This window comes from Capricornis sumatraensis, chromosome 7 (assembly GCF_032405125.1).
Source record: "Capricornis sumatraensis isolate serow.1 chromosome 7, serow.2, whole genome shotgun sequence".
Classification (NCBI taxonomy): Eukaryota; Metazoa; Chordata; class Mammalia; order Artiodactyla; family Bovidae; genus Capricornis; species Capricornis sumatraensis.
The window spans coordinates 115614010-115632385 of NC_091075.1; the positions used below are offsets into that span (position 1 = coordinate 115614010).

At 60.5% G+C, this 18376-nt stretch overlaps 2 protein-coding genes across 2 annotated transcripts; one reads left to right on the plus strand and one right to left on the minus strand.

Moving 5' to 3' along the window:
* Positions 1–332: 332 nt before the first annotated feature.
* On the minus strand, positions 333–1985 carry CFAP184 (cilia and flagella associated protein 184). Its single transcript, XM_068974788.1, has one exon. It carries the CDS (start codon positions 1983–1985, stop codon positions 333–335), a length of 1653 nt encoding a protein of 550 aa, XP_068830889.1.
* A 720-nt stretch (positions 1986–2705) lies between these two features.
* Positions 2706–15132, plus strand: TADA2B (transcriptional adaptor 2B). The gene is made up of 2 exons (XM_068975612.1): positions 2706–2975; positions 14102–15132. The coding sequence occupies exons 1-2, from the start codon at positions 2706–2708 to the stop codon at positions 15113–15115; spliced, it is 1284 nt and encodes a 427-aa protein (XP_068831713.1). The 3' UTR covers positions 15116–15132.
* The last annotated feature ends 3244 nt before the right edge of the window (positions 15133–18376 follow it).

The following is an 18376-nucleotide window of genomic DNA, read 5'->3' on the forward strand; positions in this document are numbered from 1 at the left end:
TTGAACCCTCTTGAACATGGAGGAGGATCAGTTCTGCTCAGTGTCAGGACACTGACATGATAGAACTGCTCAGATAGGGAAGGTCTGTGACAGCTTTTTATGAGAAGTCAGTACATTAAGCCATCCCTGTTTGTTTCCCTGTCCTTGTTTTACTAGTTTCTCTATATTTAACTCAATTCTGTGCTCAGCATTAATTTGGAAGCTGAAAAATTAAGAATACAAAACACACTTTCAGCCCAGTCATCAGGGGCCTTTTAAGAGTGGCAACAAAGGGAGAAGAGGAGTTAGTGAAGGGTGGAGTTTGCTGAGGCCGAAGCCGCCCGTCAGGTGAGTCAGGAGGGCAGAAAGGCCTTGGCCTCCCTGATCTTCTGCTTCACGCCTCTGCAGGACAGAACGAGCCCAGCGTGGTGGTGCTTCAGGCTCGCCAGGCGCTGGTTGAGCACCTCTGTCCTGTCCACCTTCTCTTCCATGTCCCGGAGGAGGGACTCCTTGCCCAGAAGCCCACACTTCTGATTCAGCCTGATGTTGTCAAGCCGCAGGCCATCTCGGGCTTGCTTAGTCTTGGTCAAGATGTCCCTCTTCCGGGCCACCTGAGCCTCAATCTCCATGAGCTCTGCCTTTTTACACATGTTTTCTATGTCCACAAAGTGTAACTTTTCCTTCACGTGAGTTATTATCTGCACGTTGTTGGTCACCTTGCCGCGCAGTTTCAGGAGCTCCTCATTCCGCTCCTCGACCTTCTCGTTGAAGGTCTGGTTCTCGATCTTGAGCTGTTCAAAGTCTATCAGGAGCAGGCCCTCGGTCAGGTCCTGCTGGGTCCTCATCCTGGTTTCAAAATGCGCCAGGCTCTGCTTCAGCTGCAGGTTCTCTAGCCTCACTGCGCTCATCTCCTTCTCCTTCTTATCCTCCAGCGCCTGGGTCTGCTCCACCTCTCGCAGAGCGACCTGGCGGCCGCCCCTCATCCGGCAGCTGCCCATGGCCTGCATCACCACCTGCTTCTTGAGCGCCTGGAAGCGCCGCCACTCCTTGTCCACCCGGGAGACCTTCTCTTGGCACTGCAGCTTCAGCTGGTCCAGCTCGTGGTGATACCAGCGCAGGTCGTCGGCCTCCTGCTTCCGCAGGTCCTCCAGGACGGCCAGATGGCGGAGGTAGGCCTGCTCTTTCTCGGGGGCCTCGGGCTCCGCGCCCCTGTCGCCTCCAGGCGCCTCGGCGGCGGCCTCCACACCCTTCTCGCGCAGCGCCTCGAAGATCTTGTGCTGCAGGTAGATGTTGTAGCGTCGGTAGCGGCCGCGCTCCACCACCAGGGCGCGGTACTGCTCCAGAAGCTCGGCGCGCAGCTGCTGCTCCCGCTGCTGCTGCACCTCCTCGCTCCAGTCGCAAGGCTCGAGCCCAAGCCCCTCGTCCAGGTTTCTCAGCTTGTCCTCGTCTTTCTGGGGGACCCGAGCCTCCAGCCCCTCCTCGCTCGCCTCGCTCTCTTCCTCCTCCTCTACCTGGCCTTCCCGCTCAGCGCCCCGGGCTGCCGCGGCCTCTTCCTTACCGGCCGCGGTCTGCTGCAGGGAGATCTGCGACGGGACTTCCTTCCTCTCGGGCTCCGCCGCCGCCGCCGCCGCCACCTCCTTTTCTTCGCCTTCCTCCTCCACTCCCTCCGCCTCGGGTTCCTCGGGCTCCGGCTCGGCTGGCTCCCCAGGCCCGGCCTCCCGCGGCTCCCCTGGCGCGGCTTCCTCCTGGGCCTCGGCTGGGCTCTCAAGCTCTCCGGGCCCCTCCTCGCCAGCAGCTTCGGTGACCGCCAGCCCTTCCTGGGATTTGGCCGGCTTCGGCGCGGCGGCGCCTTCCTCCGAAGCCTCTACGGTCTTCGTCACCGGCTCCGGCTCCGCGGGTTCCACCGGGGACTGGGGGACGGAGCTGGCCTTGACCCCGGACAGCCGCGAGGCCAGGCTCTCCACCTCTCCATCTTCCGTCTCTGGGTCCCCAGTGTGGTCGTCCATCTCCCTCCCTCCGGGTCAGCGCCGCAGACCCTCCAGCGGGGAGCTGCTGGATGTTTGGTTTCCAGGGGCAACCAGGGGCGCGCGCGGAGGGGCCCGGCGATTGGCTGGACCTCTGTCCCACGCCCCGTCCTTTCTCCTCCCCGCCTTCCCCGCCAGAGCAGATCAATGGGAGGCTGCTCCCGAACGACTGGGGGCGGCTTTGATTGGCGGAGAGCGTAGGCTCGTACCCTGAAGGGGCGGGGCGCGTCCCTCCGCGCTTCCTTTTCCGCCCACTTTCCAGGGCCTGGGGCTCTGCCCCCTTCTCCTCCCCGCCTCCCCCCAGAGCAGACCAATGGGTGGCCGGCCCCGGACGACGGGAGGCGGCTTTGATTGGCGGAGGGCGTAGGCTCGCACAGAGAAGGGGCGGGACGCGTCCCGCCCCGGCTTCCTTTTCCGCCCGCTTGCCAGAGCGCCTGGGCCTCTGAGGCGAGGCGGCCGGCACTGGCTGTAGGGGTGCGCAGGCGCAGAGCGGCGGGCCGGGCTCCCCCACTCCCACCCCACTCCGCGCGGCGGCGCCTGCGCGGTGCGCGGCCGGGCCGGCCCGAGGGCGCCTGCGCGCTGAGGCAGGACGCGCGGCCCGGCAGGCCGGCTGCAGCGGGCGCCTGGGGCGGGGCGGCCGCGGCGGCGGCGGCCGCGGCGGTTTCGCTGGAGCGCGGGGCGGCGGGGCCCCGGTGGCGGAAGATGGCGGAGCTCGGCAAGAAGTACTGCGTGTACTGCCTGGCCGAGGTGAGCCCGCTGCGCTTCCGCTGCACCGAGTGCCAGGACATCGAGCTGTGCCCCGAGTGCTTCTCCGCCGGCGCGGAGATCGGCCACCACCGCCGCTACCACGGCTACCAGCTGGTGGACGGCGGGCGCTTCACGCTCTGGGGGCCCGAGGCCGAGGGCGGCTGGACCAGCCGCGAGGAGCAGCTGCTGCTGGATGCCATCGAGCAGTTCGGCTTCGGGAACTGGGTGAGCCGCAGGGCCCCGGGCGCACCTGCGGGGGTGCGGGCGCCTCGAGGGCGCAGGGGGTGGCGATGGGCGGTGGAGCGGGGGAGGCCCGCGCCCGCCTCCCCGGGCAGGGCCAGGCACACAGAGAGGGTGAGCCAGCCGCCCAAGGTCACACAGCAGGAAGTAGCGGAGCGGGGCGGGGAGGTGGGGGGGAATCGGGCCGCGGCTGGCTGCCCCTCAACCCCCACCGCAGGGCCGCTTTCCCAGCCTTTTGGGCTGACCTCTGCTGGTGTCTGCCGAGTACACCCCTTGGGCGAGGCCGGATTCCCGGGAAGGGAGTCGGGGGGACACAGGCGGCTCTGAGACTTGACAGCAGTAGGGTACCCCAGGAAGGAGTGGGTTTCGCCTGGAGGACAGCGTCCTGAAGGCCAGAGGAGCTCCTCTCCACGCCCTCCGCCCTGCAGGCAGGCGCTCGTGGTCCTCCCTGCCGTCCTCACGGCCACCACCACTCACTTTGTGGCCTTGTGTCCCCTGCTGGGCACTTGCTGACCCTCGCGTCCCCGTGACACCCTGGGCTTCGTGTGCCCCTGAGTGGGTTCTGCCATGGAGCGCGTGGACCGGGCCACACCTGACCTTTTGCATTTGGGTCTCTCCACTGGGGGCTCAGTTGGTAAGGAGTCTGCCTGCAGTAGGCCCTGGTGTTCGATCCCTGGATGGGGAAGGTCCCCTGGAGAAGGGAAATGGCAACTCACTCCAGCGTTCGTGCCTGGAGAATCCCCGTGGACAGGGGAGCCCGGCGGGCTACAGTCCATGGGGTCGCAAAGAGTCAGGCACGACTGAGCAACTTCACTGCCTTTCTCTCAAGAGGTTTCTTTGGGGACGTTTATCGGAGAGAACACAGAGTTGGACTGGACTCATTCACATCAGGCTCTCGAGAGAGAGACACGTGGTGGCTCTTCTCCAGGTGGTTTCTGAGGAGTGCTCTTCGCGCTCTGCAAGAGGCTCTCGTCCGTGTTAGGACGAGGAGGTCTGGCTGGCTTTTGGCCCATAACCACCAGGGACATGTGGCCACCTCCAGGCGTTGTGAGGAGTGTGGGGGGAGAGACGGGAGCCCACTCCCTCATCTTTCCGGACCCTTCCACATGCTGGTCCCCCAGCTCCTCGAACCACTCTCCAGCAGCACAGCCGTCCCTCGTCATCCACGGGGGATTGTTCCAGAATCCTCCCAGGCCACCAGAATCATCCCATACTCTGTCCCTTGTCTAAAATGGCGGAGTGGGGTTGAGCCCACGGACGCTGGGGCCCGACCGCCAGCCCCTTTTCCTGGGCTTGGTGGTGGAGACGTTCTGCACTTTTTCCCGCATCCCCAAACCTGCCCTGCCTTTGTTTAGGTTAGCTTTATTCTATTGGTCAAGCGAGCCAGTCTTCGGGGACCCGTGCCCATTCTGCAGCCCTGGAATCTCGAGCCTCTCCCAGCTCCTTAGAGACCCTGCTTCGGGTTCTCAGCTGAGTGCCCGCATCACGGAGGCCACGCTCCGGACCCTCCTCACTGTCCTGAAGTGCTGCCCGTGGATGTGTATGGAGCCTCTGCTCCGTGCTCATCCTGCGAAGGAGTCCGGAAAGAAAGGCTTCAGCCTGGCCTTCACGGGCGTTACAGGGTCGTGGCGGGCTGGTCCTGAGGTCCAGCCTCCGGTCGCAAACCCATCCCTCCTGTCCCTGTGCGTATCTCCTGGACTCCTTGACCCAGATCTCACACCTTGATCCTTCCGCTCCTTGGGCTGCAAATGGAGTACCATTCTCAGGATCTTCTTCAGGGTCCAGTTTAGCGGCAGCTCTGTCTTCAGAATCCTCCAGAAGCTAGCCTCCTCTCACAGCCTCAGTGCAGGCTGATGTCCATCTCTTGCCTGACCACTCCTGGAGCCTCCGGACTGGCCTCTCTGCTTGGTCCCCAGGCCCTGCAGCCCATTCCAGGCAGCAGGATTGGAGCTGTCTCTGAGGACAGGTCATGTCCCGTCAGCCTGCAGCAGCTTCCAGTTCTATGGAGATGAAACTTGAGGGCCTGCGGGGTCTTTCAGCGTCTACCTACCCCGGGATCCTTTTGATCATTTGTTATTTCTTCTGTTGAGAGCACTCCCCCCCACCGCCCCAATCATGGTTTGTGTCTGGTCTTTCTGCTTCCATATCAGTGCTTCAGAGAGACTTCCCTTCCCCGCTTCATTCTTGCAGCTCCTATCTCTGCAGTCGCCGCTAAAAATAGCTGACATGGACCGAGAGGCTCGCTGGGTGCCAGGCACTGTGCTGAACTCGCGTGGTCCCTTGTGAGAGCCTCCCAGCGCAGGTCTGTGCCGCAGGTTCAGACAGAATTGTTTGGTGTCCGAGTCTGTGCTCCGAGCACCCCCGTCAGCACTGCCTCCCTGCAGCTCTGCGGAAAATACTCAAAAAGCAAGCCCAGGACTAAAAGATGTATTAGAGTATGCTGAGGGAGGCCGGGAGGGTGCTCTGAAAGCAGTGCTACTTTAACTTGCACACGAACCATCTGGAGAGCGTGCTGAAAGGCTCCGAATTGGGGCAGCAGCAGGCGCAGCTGTTCCCAGAGACAAAGCCGGGGCCTTCTCCCTGCTCAGCAGGCGTTGCGGTCTGGGGTCGGAGGTCCACAGACCAGGCCGAGGTGCGGCTACCCCGTCTCTCCCTCTCTGCCCTGAGCGTTGCTGTGCTGCCTCAGAGGCTTCTCTGCGGTGCTGAGCTGCAGGCTGTGTCCAGGCGCCAGCCCCAAGCCGCGTGCCCCACACAGGCCACCGTCAGCAGGTGTGGGCTCCGGGGGAGGCGCGTTGCAAGCATGTCTGCGTGCTCCTCTCAGCAGGCTGTGGGCTGGTTCTTGGTTGAAGAGTGGCAACCCCGAGAATGGAAGGCCCTGGTGCAGAGCCCAGGCTTAACCTCCTGGTACGGCAGCAGTGTCTGCTGTGGCTGGGGGGCTGCACGCCCCTGGCTGGAGCCGGGTCTTGACTAGGTGGGGGGTGAATGTGGGGACCGGGGCTAGGGGACAGGGACCGGGTCCCACGGGTGGGTGTGGGTGTGGGGACAGTGATGGAGAGGCAGGTGAGACCGTTGGGATTTCTCTGGTGGTACTCGTGGGCACGGGGTCGTGGGGATTCTGTGGGGACAGGCCCTGCTGAAGTTTGGACCATTTGCTCACAGTCTGTCCCAGGGTCCGGGCCCAGCTGAGGGGTGCCGGCCACAAGGCCAGGAGGGTTTGGGGATGAGCAGCAGAGAGGACGGGGGTGAGGGGCTGACAACCGTGACGGGAGACAAGAACAGGGCTCAGGGTGGGCGGGGTTCACCGTGTCCCAACACCATGGGTTTTGAACCCCCCACCCCGGGCAGCTGGTTGTGTGGTGGGCACTGTGCAGATTCAGGATTGGAAGACACGGATCCTGGGGGGACGCAAGCACAGATGTGAATGCCAGCTGCACTTTCCCACAGCGCCGCGCATTTGTCAGTCGGTTGCTGGAGCATTGACCAGTTTGAAGGAGGCACTCCAGGGGCAGGTGGGGTTCACGCTGGCCCCGAAGCTCAATTTCACGTTGAAAAAGGACGTGGAATGCTCTGTGGACTCTGCGAGGCCTTGTGCTATGAATGTTACATTCAGGCTGATTACCAGAGGCAGGCGGAACATCATGAACAAGGGCTTCTCCTTTTGTAGATGACAGTGGGGCCCGGCAGGCTGGGTGATGCGGACGCACTGTGTGCCTTCATCATCTGGCACTCGCTGAGGACCCACTTTGTGTTGGACCCCATGCTACACACAGAGCATCCCCGGGTGAGGTCTGGACACAGCAGGTTACAGAGTGTCCAGGGCCTCTGATGCAGTGGGTTCTCAGCATGGCTGTCTTCCTCAGCATGGTGGAGCCCTTCTGTGTGTTGGCGGGAAATGGATAGGTCCATCCTATGAGCCTCCTGAGAGTGGGGGTCTTAATCGCCATCAAGGAGGGGCAGGGAAGAGCTTGGGTGGAGAAACCAGCTAGAGTTCAGAGGGTTATACAGAGCAGGGCGTTTATTGTTTGGCGGGGGGCGGGCTCTGTGGGACCCTAGTTCCCTGGCTTGGGGTTGAACCCTTGGCTCTGCAGAGGGAACATGGAGTCCACGGGAGTTCCAGGGAAAGGAAGCCCCTGAGCAGTGGGTCTTAGACTTTCAGAGTGAGTGAGGAAACCCTGGGAGGCTCCTTAGGCGCAAATCCTGTCGTTCACCCCCGTCACCCCACCCTTCTGAAGTCAGGTCCGGGGTGGTGTGGGAGTCTGCAGTTCCAACAGGGTCACGGGCTGCTGCTGCTGTGCCAGGGACCCTACTTTAAGAAGCACCGATGCAGCTAGAGTAAGGCTTGCGGCTTGCAAAACTTTTACTATTTAAAAGAAAGTGTATATTTTTATTGTGGGAAAGTATATATTATGTATACATAATGTATATATAAAGTATGTGGATACATGTACCTAGTGTATACATAAGGTATGTATCCTAATACTTTATGTATTATGATACACAGTGTATACTTTGTGTATACATTAGATGCATATATCCATGTATACATAAACTTTATGTATACATTATGTATACTTTATGAATACATTAGACATACAGTGGACTGCAAGGAGATCAAACCAGTCAATCCTAAAGGAAATCAGGCTTGAATATTCATTGGAAGGACTGATGCTGAAGCTCCAATACTTTGGCCACCTGATGCCAAGATATGACTCGTTTGAAGATACCCCATGCTGGGAAAGATTGAAGGCAGGAGGAGAAGAGGACGACAGAGGAGGAGATGGTTGGATGGCATCACCGACTCAATGGACACGAATTTGAGCAAGCTCTGAGAGTGGGTGGTGGACAAGGAGGCTGCAGTCCATGGGGTCGCAAAGAGGCAGACACGACTGAGTGGCTGAACTGACTGACGATGTAAAGTTCGCCGTTTTAACCATTTGTCAGTGTCCAGCTCAGTGGCATGAAGCACATCAGTGCTGCCGGGCAGCTGTCACCACTGGCCGGAACTCTCGTCGTGAACAGAAAGTCTCCCTCGTCACACACTAACCCTGTTTCCGTCTCCCGCAGCCTCTCTTAGCGGCTGTTCTGCTTGCAGTCGCCGTGGGCTTACCTGTTCTAGGGACCTCACCTCAGTGGGTTCTCGTAATGTCTGTATTCTTGTGCCTGCCTTGTTTCTTAGGATAATGTGCCCCGGGTTGGCCAGTGTTGTAGCAGGCATCAGAACCTCCTTTGTGTTTAAGGTTGAGTAATAAAATAGTCCGTGGTGTGGACGGACCACACTTTGTTTATCCAGTCGTCTGTGGATGGGCACTCGCTGTCGGGAATGCTTCTGAGGTGAACACGGGTGTCCAGATAGCGCTGAAGTCCTTGTCAGTTCGGGTGAACACCAGGAGGTGGAACTGCTGGATTGTGAGGTAATCCTGTGTGTTTCTGGAGGACCTGCCATGCGGTTTTTGCAGTGGGGCCCGGGGCTTCGTAAAGCTCTCTCACAAATATAGCCTGATTTGACCTGAGAAGCTTTAGTCCCCCTGAGGGGCACTCACAGGTGTGAGTTCTGAGTAGGGAGGAGGACAGGGACCCTGGAACAGAGGGGAGGCTTATGGAGCTTTCTAGCTTTAAAAAAAAAAAAAAAAAAAGACCCATCAAACGGGAGCGGTGGCCGCACCTAGAGTGGCCTGGGAGGGTGGGCTGAGGTCAGTTCTCGTGGCAGCTGGCCTTGACCCGGCCAGCGGTGCATGCTGGGGGCGGGTTGGGCTGGAGGGCAGGGGGAGCGTCTGGAGATGCAGGCGGCCAGCCCGGGGTGTCCTCCCAGCCCTCGAGAGGCCGGCGGGCCATTCCCCTCACTGTAAAAGGTGACCGGCCGGGCTGGAGAGGGAAATGGCCACATCCAGGGCCCTGTGTGGGTGTGCTGGGCTGGAGTCCTCACTGCGGGGAGGGCGCCGCGCGTACTGGAGGCCGGCGGGGCTGCAGGCCCAGGTCCGAGTCCAAGGCCCAGGTTGGGTCCTTGGGGCGGGACGGCCGGCCTGGAGCGCTTTCCTGGGCCTGCGGCTCTGACTTCACTCAGTCCTTCGGGCCCACCGCCCCCTCCTTGGCCTTGGACCCCGCGCTCCTGGCTCCACAGGTGGCTCCCTCTGCCACCCCCCGAGGCCCTGCAGTGTCCTGGCTGGCCCCCGGGGTCTCTACCCCAGCTGCCCATGCGGTAGGCCCTCTGGTTGCTTCTGTCCCCTTGAGGCATCTTCCTTGAAAAGGAAGCGGGAGCCACATCTCTCTGAGGGAATGTAGCGCGCCTGGCCCTGGAGCCTCGGGAACAAAGCCAGCGTCGTGGCCTCTGCCCCCCAGGCAGACACGAGGCTGGTCAAAAAAGGACGTGCACCCTTCAGGGTGCTCCAGAGCAGCCCCGCCCACCGACCTGCTTGGGAAGGGTGCCCTGCGACGCGATTGAGAGAGCCGTCCTGATAAAGGCCCCGGTTTGCGCAGAGACAGGGGGAAGTGGGTCTGCGGTGTCCCCCACATGTCCCAGGGGTCAGAGAGGGTGCCACGGCTGCGTCCCTGTGAGGTGGTCCGTCCGGAAAGGGGAGCGCTGGCACCGCCCTGCCTGTGGGTGGGCTGTACCCCCGGTGCCAGGGTGGGCGAGAGCTGGCCTGTGTTCCTGGGGTGGCCGCGCCCGAGGTGGTCCTCCCGATGTGGGAGGCGGGGGACGTTGCGCGGAGGATGAGATGAGGGGGAACCCGTACACGTTACCTGTGGTTGCTCACGATGATGTGTTTTATCCCGACAGAACACTTCAGAGGAGCCATTAGAGATCATAAGCAGGAGCGGAGGCGACACATGCCTCACAGCAGTGAGTAATTGAGCCAGGATGCGAGTCTCACTCTGGGCATCACGGACGCCTTCCTGGAGGAGGTGACCTGGGTGGACACAGGCCTTGGAAGCGACGCTAACAGCTTCGTAGTAGGAATAACGAAGCCAGCGTCCACGGGCCAAGCCATGCCCAGCACTGGACCGTCCTGTGACGGTCAGTAGCACCCCCGTAATCCAGACCCAGAGACGGAAGCGCAGAGAAGTTACTCCCTGACGCGTCCAAGTCCCTCAGCAGTGAAGGGGTGGGGCCTGTAGCGGGCCTGAGGCCCAGCCCCGGGCTGTGCCCAGAGAGGGCAGGTGGCATTTGTCGGCAGAGGCCAGGTCATAGGGCGAGGGCGGCCTCAGCCAGAAGGGAGAGACCCCGCGGCAGCCCCACCAGGAGCTGGCCAGCCTGCGGTGGGACTGGCCTCCGTCTTTTCCCTTTGGTGACCTCGTGGGCCCAGTTCAGCGTCTTGGAGATGCGTTTTATTTTTCAAAGGACTCCAGGAAGCAGCATATCGAGCTCTCCTCACCTTGTTCTAGAAACGGGAGTCTTTTTTTTTAAGTTCGTGTATAGGAGAACAAACCTCCAGACTTTGGGCTGCTTCCTGGGGTGTTAGCGCAAGCTGCAGTGGGAAAGGGGCTACCTTCAGGCTACAGCTGGGTGCCTTGTTCTGTTTCAGTTATACTTGAACTTTCCCTTCAAGTCTCTTTCCCCGAAACTCACTTCGGCTGCTCCTTGCTCTCCCAGCGGGCCTGTCTGTCTGTCCATTTACCCATCTGGATGAAGCAAAAAAACCTGGACCTTGAACGCAGGAGGGACAGGGCCTCCCCTCCGCCCACCCTGCCCCCTGCCGTCACGGGCCGCTGTGGGGCACAGATGGGGCCGTCCCTCCCTGGTGTGGCCACTGACACGTGGGGACTGGAGACGCGCGAGGCGAGCTGGACGCCAGGCCAGCGGCCGGCGTGAACCGTCGTCGGGGTGTGTCCGTCACTGCTTCCGGGAACCTGTGTGTCCTCTGTGGACTCCTAGGGTCAGAGCCTGGCTGTCCCCTTCCATCACGGCCCTCAGTCTCAGGCTCCTGTGGACTTTCCCGGGCCTTCTTCACTGGCACCGAGCTGATGCGGCGGTCCCCAGGGTCGATTCTCAGCAGTCGCTGGCTGGCATCTCCCTGAGTAGTGGCCTCCCCCTAGGCAGCTGCCAAGGTGGTGATGCGGGGTCCTGGGGACCTGTGAACAGGGCGCCAGCCCCGCTGCTTTGTGGCTTCATGAACAGCCACTGCCCGGGTCCCTTTGGAGCCAGAAACCCCTTATGTTAATTGAAGAGGAGCTGGGTCACTGAGGTGTCCACGCAGGGCCCATGGCTGTCCGGCCCCTTGCCTGGCGAGGCTGGAGAAACCCAGCCTGTGTCTGGAGACCGGGCTTCTTAACCCCGGCTGCCCGCCTCCACGAAGGAGGCCCCAGGAATGTGGACGTTTGCGGAGCAAGACGCGGAGCAGTGGGCCACGGGCCTGTGGACCCCGAGGAAGCGTGCCTGCGCGCGGCCGGGGGGTGGGGCTGCCTCCCGGAACAGAGGTCGTCTCTTTTAAGGACGCTGTATTTTTATATGATGCAAGGAGATCCAGCCAGTCGGTCCTAAAGGAAATCAGTCCTGAATATTCATTGGAAGGACTGATGCTGAAGCTGAAACTCCAATACTTTGGCCACCTGATGCGAAGAACCAACTCACTGGGAAAGACCCTGATGCTGGGAAAGATTGAAGGCAGGAGGAGAAGGGGAGGACAGAGGATGAGATGGTTGGATGGCATCACCGACTCAATGGACATGAGTTTGAGCAAACTCTGGGAGATGGTGAAGGACAGGGAAGCCTGGCCTGCTGCAGTCCATGGGGTCACAAAGAGTCGGAAATGACTGAGCGACTAAACTGAACTGAATTTTCATGAAAACCTTAGACCAGTTTAAACAGAGAATTGAGGCAGAATTTAACTTAAAAAAAAAAATCCCTTTTAGTGTTACTGAAAAAAGTGGAAAACTAATGCACAGAATCTCCACCTCCCTTCCCGGCACCCCTCTCAGAACATGAGCGTCTTGCATCTCAAGGCAGGAAGTTGGTTAACACCCGCACAGACCGCGCCTCAGGGTCTGCCCCGGGTGGACACTTCCTCCTGTGTCTCCGGGGCACGCAGGAGTGCTGGCGCGGGCGTGCGGGGCACCTGTGGTGGGGGGCGGCCCAGGTGTCCCCTCCTGCTTCTCTCATGCTCGGGACTCGTCCTTCGTTTTCAAAACGGGCAGTGCCTGCAGCCAGCAGAAAGCACCAAATCCTCAGAAGGCAGACGGCGGAGGGCCTCCCTCCCAGCACCCCCACCCACCCGCTCCGTGCCCTGGGCACCGGGCTGGGGGCCCGGGCCCCGAGGGAGTGTCTGACGAGCACAGGCAGGCCGCCGCCGTCTCTCACGTGCCCTCGCCGCCTCGCGTTGGGGGCTCACAGGGGCCCGGCAGCCTTGCGAGAGGACGGCTGCACGCCCCTGCCTGCTCCATCCGCAGGGCGGGAGCTGATGGAGAGGCCCTCGCACAGGTCACGGGGCTGCCTCGGTTCACTCAGGTGCCGCGTTGCTGCCCAGCCTCCCGCTGCGCCCTCGGGCTGTGAGTCTCCCCGTCGCCGGGCATCCGAGGGGCGCGGGGGCAGCGCCCTCTCAGAGGGCAGAGCTCTACCGCAGGGCCGCACTGGACCAGGCCTGGGCCCCCGGCGCTGAGCCGCGCCGCACTGGCGAGGGTAGGACGCTGAGGGCGCGGCTCCCACGCCCTGGCCGCCCGCCCAGCGTGGGCAGCTCAGCTCAGGCTGGTGCCACCCGGCTTCCTGGCGAGCACAGCCTTTCCTTCTGGAAGGACATGTGTCCCGGGGGCTCCCTGGGCCCGGCTGGGGTGGGCTGGGCTGGGGGGAGAGCGTTACCGCCCCCCAACGCCCCCCGTTCCTTTACTGTGAGGACCGCAGGCTCCAAGGCCAGGAGTGGCCAGCCTGGGAGATGGTGACGGTAGTGATGGTTGTGACTCCCTTTCGTTTTTTTGGACAAAACGTTTCCTGGCAAAGGATAACTGCACACTTGGTGCTGAGAGAGGTTTTTAAAGAAAGAAGCTTGTAGTTTCTCCAGCAGACAGTCTGCTCTCCGTTCTGATCCCCGCTGCCCCTCACGGTGCACAGAGATGGCCTGGCAGGGTGGGTCCCAATGTGGCCTTCTCTGCCCCCCTCCCCCGAGCGGCGCCCCCTGGGGAGAGGCTGGCAGGGCAGACGCTGGTCTGGTCCCTCTGAGGGGCTTCTTGACACCTTCCTCCCCTCTGTGCCTGGTGGTCAGCAGGGTCAGCCCCCCAGGGGACCAGCTGGTTTCCTGGGCTCCCATTCGGCCTGTGGGGGTGCAGGGACCATCCCGACCGTGGGGGGGGGGGGCGGCGCTGAGCGTCTCTGGGCGGGAGGGCAGAGCCGGGGGAGTGAGGCCGGCGAGGCGCAGAGTGGCTGCAGGGAGCGAGTGCACACTGCAGGCGGCTGCTTTCTCAAGTGGCTTTAGCGGTTCCCTTTAAGGAAGAGGCCTCTTGGCAGAAGGAAAAGATTGAGGGACTTGTACAATTTCCTCCCATTAATAATCCTGTGCGCGCGGAACGGGTCCCTTCTGGAGGCGTGACCTCTGCCTGCAGCCCGGGCCGGTCTCCAGCTGCTTGCTGGACCCCAGGGGCCGGCAGAAGCGGTGGCCTGACTCTCGGGTCATCTGACCGCCACCCGGGGAAGGAACACACCAGCCCAGGGCCGGGGCATCAGAGACGGAGCCCAGCCCTTTGCGCTGGGACGCAGGCAGCGCAGTGAGCCGGCTTCCTCCCTGGTGGAGAGGCCCGTGGCCGCATCTATTCTCCTAGTTCAAAGAGCGGAGAGGTCACTGGAGCCAGTGGGGACCCCCCCTCCCCAACCCCAGGGCTCTGGCTGCCCACTCAGGCCTGATTGCTGGCGTGCAGGGCGGCCCGAGCCCCAGGGAGCTTCTGCTTGTCCTCTTAAGAGAACCAGGGGAGGAGTTGGGGTCTGGGATGTGGCTTTCAGCTTTGCGCTCCAGGCCGGTCGCCCATCTGGGCCCTGACTTTCTCCGGCCGTGGATCCCCCAAAGGTCCTCCCCCAGCTCCCACATCCAGAGGGGCCGTGGGGGGTGGACGGCACGGGGCCCGCGGGGTGGCGGCGCCCAGGGAACTCCGCGCCTGGCCCGCTCCTGACCCTCTGGCGCTTCTTGTCTCTGCAGGAGGACATGGCAGCCCACGTCGGCGCTTCCCGGACCCCCCAGGAAGTGATGGAGCATTACGTAAGCATGTACATCCACGGCAACTTGGGGAAGGCCTGCATCCCCGACACCATCCCCAACCGGGTGACCGACCACACCTGCCCCAGCGGGGGCCCCCTCTCTCCCAGCCTCACCACCCCCTTGCCTCCCCTAGACATCTCGGTGGCCGAGCAGCAGCAGCTGGGCTACATGCCGCTGCGGGATGACTACGAGATCGAGTACGACCAGGACGCCGAGACGCTCATCAGCGGGCTCTCGGTCAACTACGACGACGACGACGTGGAGATCGAGCTGAAGCGCGCGCACGTGGACATGTACGTGCGCAAGCTCCGTGAGCGGCAGCGGCGCAAGAACATCGCGCGTGACTACAACCTGGTGCCCGCCTTCCTGGGCAAGGACAAGAAGGAGAAGGAGCGGGCGGCGCGGCGCAAGGTCACCAAGGAGGAGAAGGAGCTGCGGCTCAAGCTGCGGCCGCTCTACCAGTTCATGTCGTGCAAGGAGTTCGATGACCTGTTTGAGAACATGCACAAGGAGAAGATGCTGCGCGCGAAGATCCGCGAGCTGCAGCGCTACCGGCGCAACGGCATCACCAAGATGGAAGAGTCGGCGGAGTACGAGGCGGCCCGGCACAAGCGCGAGAAGCGCAAGGAGAACAAGGCGGCTGCGGCTGCTGCCGCGGCAGCGGGGGGCGCCAAGCGCGGCAAGGAGGACGGCCGGGACGGCGAGTTCGCGGCCATCGAGCACCTGCCAGGCTTCGAGCTCCTGTCGGACCGCGAGAAGGTGCTGTGCAGCTCGCTGAACCTGAGCCCCGCGCGCTACGTGACCGTGAAGACCATCATCATCAAGGACCACCTGCAGAAGCGCCAGGGCATCCCCTCCAAGAGCCGCCTGCCCAGCTACCTGGACAAGGTCCTCAAGAAGAGGATCCTGAGCTTCCTCACCGAGAGCGGGTGGATATCCAGGGACGCCTCCTGAAGCCCGCCGTCCGGAGCGCCCGGGGCGGACGGACGGACGGATGGTCGCGTGAGAGCCACACCGACAGCAAAGAGAAAAAAAAAAAGCTTTGTGAGCCAAAACGAAAGAGGGTGGGCGGGAGGGGGAGAGGAAACGCTTTTCCGCGCCCCCCGCCCCCCCCGCATTGTTGGTCTTTTTTTTAAACAAATGGAGTCCTTTTTTTAGGGTATCAATTCTTTTTACTGTCCTCTGAAGAAGCAATAGCAACAGTCGGATCAAGGGGAAGACAAAACCCGTGTGTATTTTAACTGAATCCCTAAACGTAGTTCTTTAAGGTGATGATTTGCCTTTAAATGTTCAGTGTGGAGCATATGATGATGAGATCGGGAAATTTCCTTTTTTTTGTTGCTTCCCAGTGGTACAGGACTGTGAGGTGGGCAGAGGAGCCCTTCCCTGCCGGCTGCCGGCTCACCCCCATGACCTGAGCTCCGCTGCGGCTGCGCTCGGTGTCGGGCAGGTGGCACTTTAGGCGGAGGGCGCCGGGCCAGGCAGAAGAGGCTGGGTAAGGGCGGGACGGGCATCCGTAGGGAATCGCTGGGAGGAATCTGGTGTTGAACGGTTTGGCCAAACTGAGCTTCCCCACGATGGCTGGCGATAGCACTTTGAGGGAGCTCACCGTGGTGTCTGCCGGGGGGGGAACGCGGGGCTCAGCGCAGACTGGCAGAACGCAGGGCCTCCTCCCCTGGGGGTGGTTCTTGCTGGGCTTAGAACTCGGCCTTGTGTTTTACTTGGAAGAACTCATTTTAAATGAAGTTCACCGAGAGTTGAGAGTTCTGGGTTTTGGGTCAGCTCCTTCCAGGGTTCTCACCGCAGTTGCAAGCCCCTCTTTCTCTGAGACCGGCCATGTGTCTTGTCTTGTGTGGTCTCAGGCGCTGGGCTAGGCAAGAGGGACCCTGGTGGCCTGGGCACTGCTTCTCTGGGAAGAAGTGGCTCAGAGTCTTGAGCCAGACTCCGGCATGGCTATGCCCAGCCCGGTTCAGAGAAGCTCTCAGGGGTGCCCTTTCGTGATGGGCATGGTGCCTTTGCGCAGGAACCTGAGGAGTCGTGTGTCTTCCAGCTGCCCGGGGCTCTCCTGTCCCAGGCCCTGCTGTAGAGTCAGTGGAGTGGCCAGACCCCAGTGCTCCTCCAGTCGTCCTGGGGCACATCCTGCCTCTCATCCCCTGTAGCTACCAGACTGTTTACCTCCCAGAATGCTTGGGCTTGAAGTTACATTAAAGTGAAGGTATTTGAGAGAGAAAAGAAAAAAAAAAAAAACCTTATCATTTCCAAGGACGGCGTAGTTATGGTGCCTTTTCCTTTCACATCCTGTCTGTCCCCTAGGGTGAATTTCCAGCATTAAGTACACACTTCAAGTATACTGGGGGCTTCCCTGGTGACTCAGATGGTAAAGAACCCAGCTACAATGCAGGAGACCTGGGTTCAATCCCTGGGTTGGGAAGATCTCCTGGAGAAGGGAATGGCAACCCATTCCAGTATTCTTGCCTTGGAGAACCTCCACGAACAGAGGAGCCTTGGCGGGCCACCGTCCACGGAGTTGCAAAGAGTCGGACGCAACTGAGTGCCTGACGCTCAAACACGTCGTCCGTGGCTTTAGTTGTAAACTGCATCGCGTGCTGGCAGAGTAGCACTCCCCGCGACCTGACCGCAAGCCTGGGACCTCTCTCTCTGACCGTAAAGCAGCGGGCGGTGGTGTCACTCCCGAGGGTAACCATGGCTGCCAAGAGCGCGGAGACGGTGCTACGCCCTTCCAGGGTTCTCAGCCAGGGTTCCTGGAGCAGCAGTGCAGCGTCCCCGGGGGAACCGGGTGGCCCTTCAGGGACTTGGGCCCCCCCAGGCCTCGGACACACGGCGTGGGGCCTTGCAGGTCACTGGGATGCGTGCTGAAGTCAGAACTGCGGGCTTTAGCTGCTCCGGTGTAACCGATTTTCTACATCAGATTCCTAGTTTGGTGAGGTTTTAAATTTAAGTCTTATTTTTATACAAAACGATTGCCAGACTTTCACTAAGCTTAAGAAGCAAAATCTCCCTGTAAAATGTGCGTGGCCCTGGCCAAGAGCTGTCAAATGAGAAGTTCTGTGCTTAAGCAGGTTGTCAGTGTGTGTGTCTCTTCTCGACGGTATGAAGAATTTATTTAGGCTTGACTGTTTTTAAACACCATAATGAATGTATAATTTATGTTAAAAGTGTGAACCCTTTGTTACAAGGGATAAGTAATTTTATGATTGGTTGCCTCCTGCCCCATCAACTCCAGCTATTACTGTCGCATTAGTCCCGCCCCTGCTGTTTGCTCGGAGCCTTTAAATTTCTGTATTTAATTCTTACGATAAATGAGTCACCATGATCCCATGGAATTAGGTCTTTTCAAAACTGAAACTCTAAAGTCACAGAAGATAATCAGCTGTTCAGAATGATACTCTGGATGGCCAGCATTCCAAGAATGTATTCAGACCGAAACTCTGCCTACCGCCTTTTTTCCCCCTTTTACACATTAAACAGGTTGAGAACCAAACAGTGTCACCGATTGCTTTTTACTACCTGCCCCTGAAGCCACAGCTTTCCAGTCTCAGAATCAGGATGGGGAACAGCTTGTGACATGTCTTAGTGTGGCTCTTGGACTTTGCGCCTGTTTTCCCTCCAAACTGTTGAGTTCAAATAGATCTCTTGTTAAGCAGAAAGCCCTTCAGGCCAGCGCTCCTTCCCAGAAAGGAATGAAACACCCAGACCTTCCGTGGAGCCAGGCTGCGGAAGCCTGTGGTGAGTAGACAGCACTGGCTCCATCACCTGCACGGAGCCGCGGGTCCAGGCCGCAGCTGGAGAAGACCCGAGAACCAGGCCTGAGTGCAGCCCACGGGCCTCTAACTGCGGTGGCAGCGTGGACACAGTTAATGTTTTCCTGTTGGTGTGACTGTGGATGAGTGAAACGGGAAAACGTTCACATTTGAGCCAGACCATCTCTGGGTTCAGCACCTTTTAGCAGGTGCAGCTCCAGCTGAAAAGGGATGGGAGGGGACACTCACAGAAACTAGCGTAACAATTACTCACGCTCAGCGTACAGATGTTTCCAGAGAGGCAAGACCACGTGCCCACAGCCGTGGTGTAAAGGCGGGCGTGACTCCTGGCGTGGTTTCCTCAGGGAGCTCTACCGCCTTTAGTTATATATTCTTAACACTCATTTATTGGGCCGCCTCAGGTCGCAGCTGCAGCACACGGGATGTTTCCTTG